At 33.7% G+C, this 12008-nt stretch overlaps 1 protein-coding gene across 1 annotated transcript in view; it reads right to left on the bottom strand.

Moving 5' to 3' along the window:
* The window catches only part of ADAMTS6 (ADAM metallopeptidase with thrombospondin type 1 motif 6), a 146390-nt gene that overhangs the window by 65523 nt on the left and 68859 nt on the right, over positions 1-12008 (bottom strand). The window contains exon 11 of the mRNA XM_057389632.1: positions 6093-6239. Within this exon, the coding sequence (XP_057245615.1) occupies positions 6093-6239 (147 nt within the window). The remainder of the gene's footprint in view (positions 1-6092; positions 6240-12008) is intronic.

Below are 12008 nucleotides of genomic sequence, written 5' to 3'. Positions count from 1 at the left end.
AGTGTAGATGTAAAAAAAAGATAGGAAAGAATGTCCCAAATACCTTCATATCCACAATTTTAGAAAATTTTTACTCACAATTGCTTTTGTGCTTTGTGATCTTATATTCTATAGGAAGCATATATACCAAGACAAAAAATATACAGGACATCCCCACACAGCATCTAAATATTTTAACATGGGGTAGATAAATCTTAATTTCTGCAACAGAAATGAGATGACCTAGAACTGATCATTGCATTCTGCTACTGTACAAGGTACTACTAGTACTCGAAGACTTTCTCATTTTCCTAATTTTAGGTTAATTTTGTGAAGCTTTATGGGACATACTGGGACTTTTTTCAATTATAAGACATCTAAGTTTGATGTCATTTCATCCCAGTATTCCAGCATAGTATCTCCAGAGATAATTTTAAAACATTCTACAATATAATTTAAACATTTTTCTGTATTTTAATATCACAGGACAGCAAATTATTCTGTTTAAAAGGATATCAAGCACACTAGAACCTTCTATGAAAGCTTAAGATTTCAAACTGCTATAACTGCTCAACTAAATTAACACCAATAGGGGATTAAATGTTTCTAAATCTTTACAGACTGAACACAAAACTCAGGATCACCACCTCAGCACAGACATCACAATTGTATCCAAGACCAATGAAGAGGAAAAGCAAAAACTCTGGATGTAGATCTGTCAGGGTACATGGTCCTATCACAGTACCTATTCMCAAATATCCCAATTTACACAGTATAACACAACTCCTTCACTGGTTGAAGAAAATACCTCAGAACGCCAGCTCTGAAAACTGGTTTTAAATGTTACAGAATGGTCTCATTCATAATAATGACTGTGGACTATAATACAAGTTACACTTAATTATCACAAATTAAAGGTACTATAAATATTTTTGTATATCTGCTATACTCAAACTATTATATACATAAATACATTGATTATATATAATGTTTTATGTAATTCTAATACCAAATTACCCATAAATATGGAAAAAGCAATAGTAAAAATTATTGACAAAAACCACAGAGCATTTGTAAATATTTGTACATACTGATAAAACCATGAATTATTTACATGCCTATACATCTGCCTCCTAACAGAATACTTACTTCATATTTTAAGTAAAAACTTTTCTTTTAAGAGCACCAGGATATAGTTTTGTACAGGTTACAAAAGCTGCTTTACTTGACATTAATGGATAAATTCTGCCCATTGCTCAGAAGTATATGGATCTATGCATAAATATTTGGAGAATCTGGACATAAGTAAAAGAATTGTGATTTGGAGTAGTATGTTTAAAATTAAAATGAACCTGAATGCAATTACTAAAAGGAAGCTTTCTTGAATGGTAGGGAAATTCAGATTTGCCACTCACTCAACTGATAACATACATTTCTTTTCAATCTTTTGTGCAAGGTTCTTCTTATCTATTTCATACCAAAGACTTTGCAATTTTGCACAAGATTGTCATCACACTCAATTTTCCTTTTGCTTGGTGGTAGTAATTTGTTGTTTCTTTAATGCATACTATCCTCCATATTTTCCTATGTTCCAAAACATTATTTTATTCATTGAATGATTATCCAGCAGCCATACTACAGAAAATCTATTGGCTCATCTATCAAAACCAATCTCCTACCAAAAGAGTTCAGGAGATGTTACACAGTAAAATACTGACCATTCATGTATTTCATCAGAGATACTAAAAATAAGTTAATGGAAATCTGCTTCTCATTCTATTCTTTATAGTTTCATTAAATTTAAATAACTCAAAAGGTAGACAAAGAGTAATACTTGCAAAGTCAACACTCGAAGCCATATTGCCATCCCATTATTACAGAAGCTCTAAGGTCTTTTTTTCAACTAGGTAGCCTTTTAAGTAAAACATAAGACTTTCAGAGTTTCAGAAATCTATAGCAAAGGAGGACACATTTTTTATTCAATTACCTACTAATAAAAAACTTTAAAATATTAGTATTCTTTAAAGAAAAGCAGCAAATTATGATCCAAATTTTCATTTCTACAAATTCTCCAAATTCTTCATTGATTTGTGGAAAGAGATCCTATGTTTTGATATGGAAGATGTGATTTTACCTTTCAAGACTAGTCTTGGTTTAGGCTTTTTCCAGAAGTTATTTCACATTTCTGGAACAGGAACGAACTGGCCAAAGTGCCACAGATAGCATATGAGGTATGTATAGACATTTCCTATATTGACCTTGTGTATCCATTTGTATGTTCAAGATTCATGGGTAGATGATGTCTGGACCAGAACATTGAACGATTTTTTTTTCTATATTCTCTGCATGGACTTGCTTGGACCAAGATAGTTTTGGCTCCCTTCCTAAGTTGGAAAGTTGTAGCCTAAGATCTAAATCCTGCTGTATGAAAATTGTAGAGTCTCTCCAAGAATTTATTGTGATAGATCTTACTGAAAGATTTTAGGACTCTTGGTTCTCCTCCATCTTCAGAAGAGAGTCTTGACTTTAAAAGACAGAGCTGGCCACCTCTCCTATCTGATACTGACAAGAAAAATAAACAGCAATCCCAGAAATTACACAGGCTTTATTATAACAAAATATTGAAGTAGTATATCTATATACACATGTTGCTTAGAATGAAATTTATACTCATTGTTTTTCAGTCACTAAAAAAAAAAAAATTAGCCTTGGTTCCTTTCTCCTATGAACAGATATTACAGGTTTCTACTCATCTTATGGGAATTTCTTTCCTCTGAGATTGGTCTCCAAACCTTCAATTCTCAGTCAGTATTTCTGTAATTAGTTCCAATACAATTTTAGTGAAATTTAAAGCCATTGCAAAGCACTTATGAACAATTTTGTTGATAAACTGAATTGTGTCAATCTTTCACTCTATCAAAAAGCTTGATAGACAATAACTACTAAGCGCTTCAAGGAACTTTTTCTCCAGAAAAAAAAAAATCCTTTGGCCATTGCAGTATTTGCAATAGCTGACCATCCTTGCTGGGAGTTTTAATAGATCTATTAGCAATATACAACTTTGCTTTGGCTTATAATCATTCTTAGAGTCATATTCATCTTCTATCTAGCACTCCTGCAAACCAATTTGCATCCTCCAAGTGATACTTAATGGTTACTCCTCAGTGCAAAACTGCCATAGCAAGTGGTGACCCGAGCTAGCAAACTAGTAAATCCACATCCACCTTACCATTAAATATTGTGAACATGTAATGAGCTTCTATCAAAATCCATTCCTGTTGCATTAACTTGTAGCCAGATCCAAAGAAGTAAACCTAAAAGTTCTCAGGGACCACGTTTCTGCTTGGGCATCTGCATTTATTACCCTCTTGTCCTATCTTTCTTGATAGCTAAATGAAATTCCAAACCAGTTTGGCCTCAAGCTAAGCTATGAAGAACTATTAGAAAAAAAAAAAGAGTAATTTACCCTGTCATCATGCAGACTGCTCTGCTCTTCGAAAAGCAGTTAAGGAAATGTTGCCACATGAAACTTGCTATTTTACTTTGCTTCTACTTGCAACAGATTTTTTTCTGCCTTTAGAGCTGTTCTATCTTAAGGAAAGGTGTGAATGGGTAAAAAGTGATTTTAGATTCTGACACAGTTGTCCAGCAGATACTTGCGTTACTCTAACAGCAAAAAAAGAATCAATTCATTTATAAGATATTAGATCCAAAGACAATAAGGATAGATTTATAATCAAAAGATCATGTTTGAGAAATCTGACTGCTAAAAACAGGTTGCAGAATTAGTAGATGAAAGAAAAGTAATAATTAACTCCTAGTACAGTATTTAACACGGTATCCTATACAACAGGAAAACCTATAAAAATTGCAATGTGTAAAATAATGTGTGTCCAAGTTGGCCTTGAAAAAAAATAACATCTCCATTCCAGGTTACAAAAGTACATCTAAAGTATTATAAAAAATAAGCAATTACTGAATCTGCTWTGTATAGATTTTTGGTTTACTCTAGCTCAAGTATCACTCAGTATCTTCAGTAAAGATTTCTTTGGTGAAATTCATAGGTGGAAGTGATTTAAGTAGAGTTGCAAACAACGGTAATGATAGAAAAGTATCTCAAAAAAACTGAAGAGATTAGAACTATGGGAACAGATTCAACAGAGTATTTCTAGCTTTAGGTTAATATAACTGCAATTTCACTGCCATCACACAGACTTCAAAATTAAACTTAACATAAATCACATCTAAAGAATGGAAAAGAATAATGGGGATGCTGTCAGTAATAATAATAAATAAATAATAAAATGAATCATTAAAAAATCACAATGTAAAGAAGGCTCAAGATAAAAATGTTTTTAATCGGCAGTAAAAATTTGAAAGACTACTGCATACATCAGTAGTCTTGAAAGAATAGTCATTTGAAAGTATACTGCATACATAAAGTTTGACACTGTGCAGGAACTCTATGAACAAATGTCCAGCTCTATTATATTTTCTGAATAACACAAACCATAGAATTTTATCATGTTTCTTTTCCTAAATCCATTAAATAGAAATAACTTCTTCCCTTTATGTTGAATTATGTCCTCATCAATAGACAACATTGTCAGGACTATGGGATCAAAATGGAGTTTTTCGGAGAAGAGCAACAAATAGAAGTAAAAGAGACAGAGAACAGCGGAAGTGTAACAAGAACAAGTTCCCAAAAACTACAAGGAAATACCTGAACTGTAAGTTTACAGTCAGAACTATAAAGCTGCAAAATAATCTCAGAAGAGATATGAAAATCATATTCTTTTTCACAGTTACAGGCTCCAATGACACACTAGAAAACTGCTAATGGGAACAGCATTGAATTGACATAAATAATTGGTAATTAGAAAACAAAACAACTATGTACATTTTTTTAAACAATGCTAGTGTTAAAATATTACAAATATATGTATATATATATATATATACTCTCAGCAAATGAAATTATATTGTGAGAAATCTGTATCACACATATAAGGTAAGGATCATTTACTCATTTATTGCTTTAGTTCAGACATTCATCTTAAATACACCAGTACATAAAACTGGGGCTGCCAGTGGTGCGATACCAAATGCCTTAACTATTACAGTAACTGATAAGTTTTCTTCCTCTGAATAGCACCAACATTGTCTATCTCTACTCGCTTTCTCTGTAGGAAGCGCAAGCACCTTGTCACCCCAAGTCAGTGATTCTCTGCATTGTATGGGAAGCTACATTTGAACCAACCTAAATGTTTTGGTTTGGATGAGTCCCTTCAGCTTCAGAACACAATGTTTGATTCTGAGGTTTCCTGAAAGGAGATGCTCATTTTGTTTTTAATAGCCTCATAGTTAGACACTGGACTGGTTTAAGTCCATCTCTTAAAACACAGTAAGTGTCTCAATTATTGAACAACCTGTATTTCTTAATGCAATGACTGCACTGATGACACTGAACCTACCAACCATTATTTGCCTCCAATAAACCCCATCTTTCAGTATCTAAAAAAAACTGTTATTAACCTATTCTCAGTGAACTCATGGTTATATGTACTTGTACTCAGGATTTAAAACACATTATGAATCATCTATACCAATGTACATATTGACATGAGCACACTTTTGTGAATAACATATTTGGACTGTTTGAATTTTTTCACAGTGAAATTTCAGGTAGCAATCTACTTCTGGATAAAAACTACCACAGAAGTAGAGGTTATCAGAATTTTAAGGTACTAATATGAAGATCTATGCCATTCTCACATTATGTACGCATGCAAAACATGATGCATAGACAAATTCTGCTCTTTTCTATTTCTCACTCTCAGATTAATGAAGTAATGAGGTATGATCAGCACTTCAAAATGTTTTGAGTAGATTAAAAATAGTGAGATCTGTTAAGGTGGGGAGTGGAGCAAAAGAAGCTTTTGCTATTACATAGAAATAATGCCCTACAGAAAAAGAGTCTTAAATGACTCACTGTATTTCTGTCTATTCATTTTAAAAACATAAACCATCAGAACATGTCAMAATATCTCTACAACTGATCCCAAAAGGTGTCAATTTTTTTGAAAACTCATTATTCTTGAGAGATTACTTACTCTAAAAAGCTGGTGATATAATCCCGACTGCAGGCTGACCAAGAGAAAGGATTGGTGTTTGCTGTAATATGAGCTGCCATTAGCTTTGCTGCTTCATGACCTTTAGTCCCACAGGAATTCCCAATTCCATCRTGATTCATACCAAAACTGCTCAAAGAGAGGGAGAGAAAGAGCTCATTACTTTTCATTACAGCATGACAATCACAGTGGACCTAAAAGAACACAGTGCAGGAGAACTCTTAAGTCAGGGGTCACTTAAGTTCTATTTAGTTTATTAAGATTTCAGAATACAGCACAGTTACATAACCTTCTTTCTAAAGCTTTTRAAGAAAATGTAACAGTATCCTTGCAAGATGAATACAGAGAACTCAAGCCCTTATTTGGTATGGTACCTGGATAAGGAATATTTATTATAGCACAGGCTCTTGGATTAGGAAAAAAAGGACAAATAGCTGCTCTTGCTGTAGCGATACAGTTTATATAGGCACACTGGAGCAAATGATAATTCAAGTAGAACACGGGTTTTACAATTGCTAGGGCCATCCTGTACACACACTCCCTCTCTGTATCTACTCACAGAGTGACTTGGAGCCCTTCTCTTACAGCTTTGCTTTGTCATAGAGTGYCACAATGAAGACAATCAAAAATGGGCAGAAAATACAGTAAGAAACCTCTGGTTGGAACTCTGCCAAAAGAGATTTTCAGGCAAGAAATAAACTTTCAATAAAGATGATGGTTAAAAAATGTGGCTAAAGAATCCTTATGTCTTAGAAACCCTGCACTAATGAAATACACCCTTTGAACTGTAGATCATCAACTATTAAATTAAAACTAGAAGTAAATTCACAGATCAACTATTTGAACCATCAGATTTGCATTGCAGACTGTCTTTTTTTAGGACAATCAACAATGTTTACATTGGGCGTAACATAAATGAGTTGAACAGAGTATCATTACTAAAACTCCAGTACCTTGGTCTTTGATTAGCTTCCACTCAATCATTTGGGGGGAAAAGTTCCCTCATTTCTTATTGTTTTTTAAATATTAAGCTTTGGTCAAATTACTCCTTCTCAAATAGGGCACAAGGCTTAGGAAATCAGAGGAGCAGACAATGAGACACACAGGAACTTCCCTGATAATGAGACAGAGATTTAAAACAATGCCTGAGATTTAAAACAAACTGAGATTCTGAATTCCCAGAAACATACAAAGAGGTCTGTCTTTGGAGTCTTCTGTATGCTCAAAGACTGACTCTCTGATTTCCTACTCAACAGTCAGGAACACAAATGTGTTGAGGGACCCAGTTATTTTGGACTGGCTGCAAGAACACACAAATAGTAGCAGATACAAGACTGACCATTTATCAGTTAATAATCTGACAATACCGCCTCATGGCAGTTCATGCCACTTGCTTTATTGAAAGCAGTGTCAGTGGTGTTAMATTAACCTGAACATATTGTTCCAGAATGTGGTATAAAAACCCAAGACTTAAATGTTACCCTGAGCTTCAATACATTTGACTACTATTTAACTTCTTCAGATGATCATAACAACCCACAAGTGGAAGGTATTGATAACCATTCTTTCCAAAAAAAGAGAACATCAGTGAATGGGAGATGTTTCCATAGGCTCAGAAAGGACTTCATCATCAAAAAAGTACGGCTTCCTTGCCTATGGGATGTTTTACCTAAAGAATACCTATTCTACAGCAGTGACTGCATGAATCTGGCTCAGTTTGTGATATCTCAAAAATGCAGAAAGCCATACACTGTATTAGACACTAGAAAGGTCTGACTAACACCTTAGACTGTTATATAAGCAAATAAAGAATACCCTCCACATATGAAAAACACAGCTTTAATCAACTCATCTGAACAATGTATGAAATGCAATGAAACTTTCAGACCAGTGTTGATTCCTATGACCAGTTATCAATATCTATTACATATTGGAGAAGAAAGAACTTAGATGTCCTGTGTAACAAACTGAACYAGAGATTTTCAATGAAAAATGTACTTTATTTATCTGCTCTCAATGGCAATAATTTCCTAGAATTTGGGATACTTCAAACAGAAACATTCCTTTTTGAGTGGTCTCTGTACCATTGCTTAAAACAGAAAACCTTATTTTTTAATAATCTCTATACATTACTCCTTTACAGAAATGAGTTGAATAGGTTGATTCTTATATATCTCTCACATTCAGTTTATCCCTAGTTGGTGTACTCCATTTGTTRAGAAATTTGCAGACTTGAACTCTGTGGGAAATTAAATTTTTGTCTTTTGGGCATATAAATAAAACAACAACTCCATAGTTTAGTAACTTTGCTTCTACCAACTCTCTTTGTGAAAAAGATTATGTTGGTGACAGTGGTAGTGGTATGTGTTATAAAAAGAATGCCTGTGAATGGAAGCCGTAATTTCTGATGCACATGGGAACTCAATCAATGCCTTTCCATGAGCCAATGGTATACTCATTTTTTCATAAATATTCATTCACCCAAATAATCTATTCCTTTCCAAGAGGGCTTTTGTACTTGCCCTTGCTTCTGAATTTAGGAGGAAACTGATCATGAAGTGCAGGTAACTTTTTCAGATGTTTTCAGAGGGATTTTACAATTACTGTCATCATTTCCAAAGATGGTAGTGGCAGCATGCCATTACTGTCCAGTAATTGCACTCCTATGGGCRGGATTGCAGATGGAAACACATTCCTGACCAAATTACTAGTTTTTGTTTCCATCAGAACATGCTGGTCACATTTGGCCATCATAACACTTAAACTAGGTCTTTGCAAAAGCATGTTTGCAATTGGATTGGCATGGAAAGGTAGGGAAGAAAGGAAGGAACATAAAATATTCTTTGTGGAGCCACTGTTATAATTTGCCTACCTTTTTCAAACTCATTAAACATACAGAGACTGTATTCCTTTCACTGGCTTAAAAAGCCTGTCTAAAACCACCAGTGTAATTATGTCTTTACAAGAACACCCACATGAGTGAGCAGAGACTGAAACCTCTGCAGGTGACATAGAAGTTATTCTGTGAAATTATCTTTCCTCCTACCATCTCAAGGAAGGATGTTTAACCTAGCAGCTCTTGTGTTTTCAAGCATTATGGCTCCTCATTTCAAGAGATCACTTATTTTGCATTTAAGAACTGTGCAAAGCAGCAACACTTTAATTTTAACAATTTAAAATTATAATTGAAACTCTCCTGCAAGTTATCTCTACTTTGAATACTTCTTAAAAAATTCTAAGCCCACACACATCCTAGTAGTGTTCACTGCCTGTTTTACTTACTAACATCTGTAACTGAACAGATTTTTTTTCCTTTGGCAATCTGTTTTTCCTTATATCTGAAAAAATTATCTGAGGGAATTACTTGTAACACACATCCAACTTAAGATCCAACCTCAAAAATCACAGGGGAGATAACTAGTGTCAGCTGCACTGAATRAAACAGCAATAGATAAGAAGAGACCCTGGAGTATAAGTAGAGGGAAGGATGTGAATGTAAACTTCTTGTCTACTCTTCCTTTATCTTGCAAAAAAACCAACCTTGCAGGTCCCTAAAATTTCATGTGGTTACTGATATGTTTGGTAGTTCTAATCCATTACCATTATGGCTGCCAAAACACTTCTTCCTGATGCATGTGAAATTACAGCAGTTATTTTTGTGAGACAGCCAGACGCTTCTGTTGTTACATATTATCCAGACAGGATCCAGAGAAGATAGATCCACACAAATCTGAGCACACCTCCAGACTCGTCGCTGAGATTATTCTGTGTAACACGTACTTTATTAGCACTGAAGTTGCCTGAAAAGTGGTACTCTGGTGAAATGCAATTTCTCAACCAATTATCTCTGTTATCTAACTGAAGTACGAATTATCACATCTCAAAAAATTTCCTAGCTTTCTCAGAGTTTGGAGCATTCAGAAATGAACAATTTTCTAATGTTTCATTTTTCTACATGCAATAGAGACAATTTTTCTTATTTCTTACCAATTAATGGGTTATATGAATTTGACCCAGCTTTTTTTAAGCAGTGTCTTTTGTGTTGCTCTGCCACTTATTTAACAGCATTAGAAGGAAGTATGCCAGAGACAGAATTGTGAGTCAGGTGAGCAAAAAAAGTTACAGGAACACAAGCAAGAGAATTATTGTGATTTCCAGCATTGGACCTTCTTGTCTGTTATCTGAAGCTGATTTACAGCTGCAAACACTACATAAAGATAAAGAATAAACATCCTGGTTTCAGGATAAAGAAYTGACACCCTGTCTTTCTAAGGGGAAAAAAAAAGAAACTTACATTTTAAAGCATTTTATGGCATTAATTATTTGTACTAGGAGATAGACACGCATCCTAAAAGTAAAATGGGCCATTTTCAAGTATTTTGACCTAGGTATATTGCAAGTATTTCCTCCAGTGTCTCAGCATGTTAGACATACAGATCTAACACTTATGGAGAATGAAGTAAAGGGTAGGAAAGGGTCATAAAGTGCACCAGTGAAGAATACTTTAAAACTTTCTAAATGCAGTTTTCTAGCATAGTGTAGTCATGAATGAACAAGCATTCTTGTATTTGATAGAAGATCTAAATGGTGGATCATAATTTGCTTGGAGAAACTGAGTTGATTATATTAGGTACCAAAATTTTCATTAAATTTATATTAAGTAATTTTGGCAGTGTGCTGAGTATTCATTCTCATAATTATTTAAAAAGTATAATTTAAATCAATATGTACACTTCATATAGCTTGGAATATCTATTTAGGGCCTACACTGAAAAATTAGAACTCTCAGCTTCCCTACGTTTGCAAATATAGGCATGGTTTTAATATACCTTTTCTTAGAGACAGTAGAAAATCACAAGAGAAGAAAGAAAAAATTAGCATGTTTCAACATTATCTTGTTCAACAAAAAATGGTTGAATATGAATGTAAACTACTATTAAAGAATAATAGAATTGTTTTCCCTACAATATCAGAGCTATGAGCTATGTGGGAAAAGTACTATTTTTGTGTGGCTATAAATAGCAATTTTATTAATTTCTCTCATGTCTGCTAGTACTGAAATATTTGTCAATGGTTATGAAGAAATGGTAAAATTTGGAGRCCACAGAATCATCAGATTTTATGTTTTCTCAGTAACAAAGGTAAGCACTTTTTCTTCACTTTTATGAATATTTTCCCCATACCATCTCTTAACAGAAAATTCTCCTCTTTCCATGTAGCCCTCCATATATTTCCAGCTAATGTTATAAAAGTATTGGTTATAGCTTCCTAACAGCATGGAAATTACATTACAAATGAAGGGATAAATAATCAAAAGGTATTGTCTTGAAAAATCAATTTATTTTAATTTAAGATTCCCAACACTGATAGCATGTATTGAAGCTACCTAACACTGCAAATTCCTCAAAAGAGGAATCAATTAATTAGTTACTTCACTTTCTATTTCCGTGTCTTAACATGGATTTTAACTATAACTGCTGATTTCCTGCATTTGGAGATMATTCTGTGGTTTAATGTTTTAATGTTAGAAAAGTTTTTAGTATTGCAAATTCTAAACTTCAAATATTATTTCATAGATATGTAGAGACAGACTTTTTTCATATTTTAAACATAAATGTGTCACAAAATGGGAGGTGTCACAAAATTTGTGTCACAAAATTTTGCCATATGTGTATGACATTTCATTTTATGTGCATGTCATTAAAACTGAAATCCCAGAGAAAACTTTTCAAAAACTGCTATATTATAAAAGCAGACATAAAACAATGTTACTTTAGAAAAACAAGGGATGGAGGGTGGGGGGTGAGAGAGTTAGAAAACAATTATGCATGGTTGTATGTGGTTTGTGGACATATTTTGGTTAAGGTTTTTGTTGGGGTTTTTTCTTGGTTTTTTTTT

This window comes from Malurus melanocephalus, unplaced genomic scaffold (genome assembly GCF_030028575.1).
Source record: "Malurus melanocephalus ecotype Western Australia unplaced genomic scaffold, MMel_1.1 scaffold_18, whole genome shotgun sequence".
NCBI lineage: Eukaryota > Metazoa > Chordata > Aves > Passeriformes > Maluridae > Malurus > Malurus melanocephalus.
The sequence above is the reverse complement of the archived record's forward strand: the minus strand, read 5'-3'. Positions and strand labels throughout refer to the sequence as shown.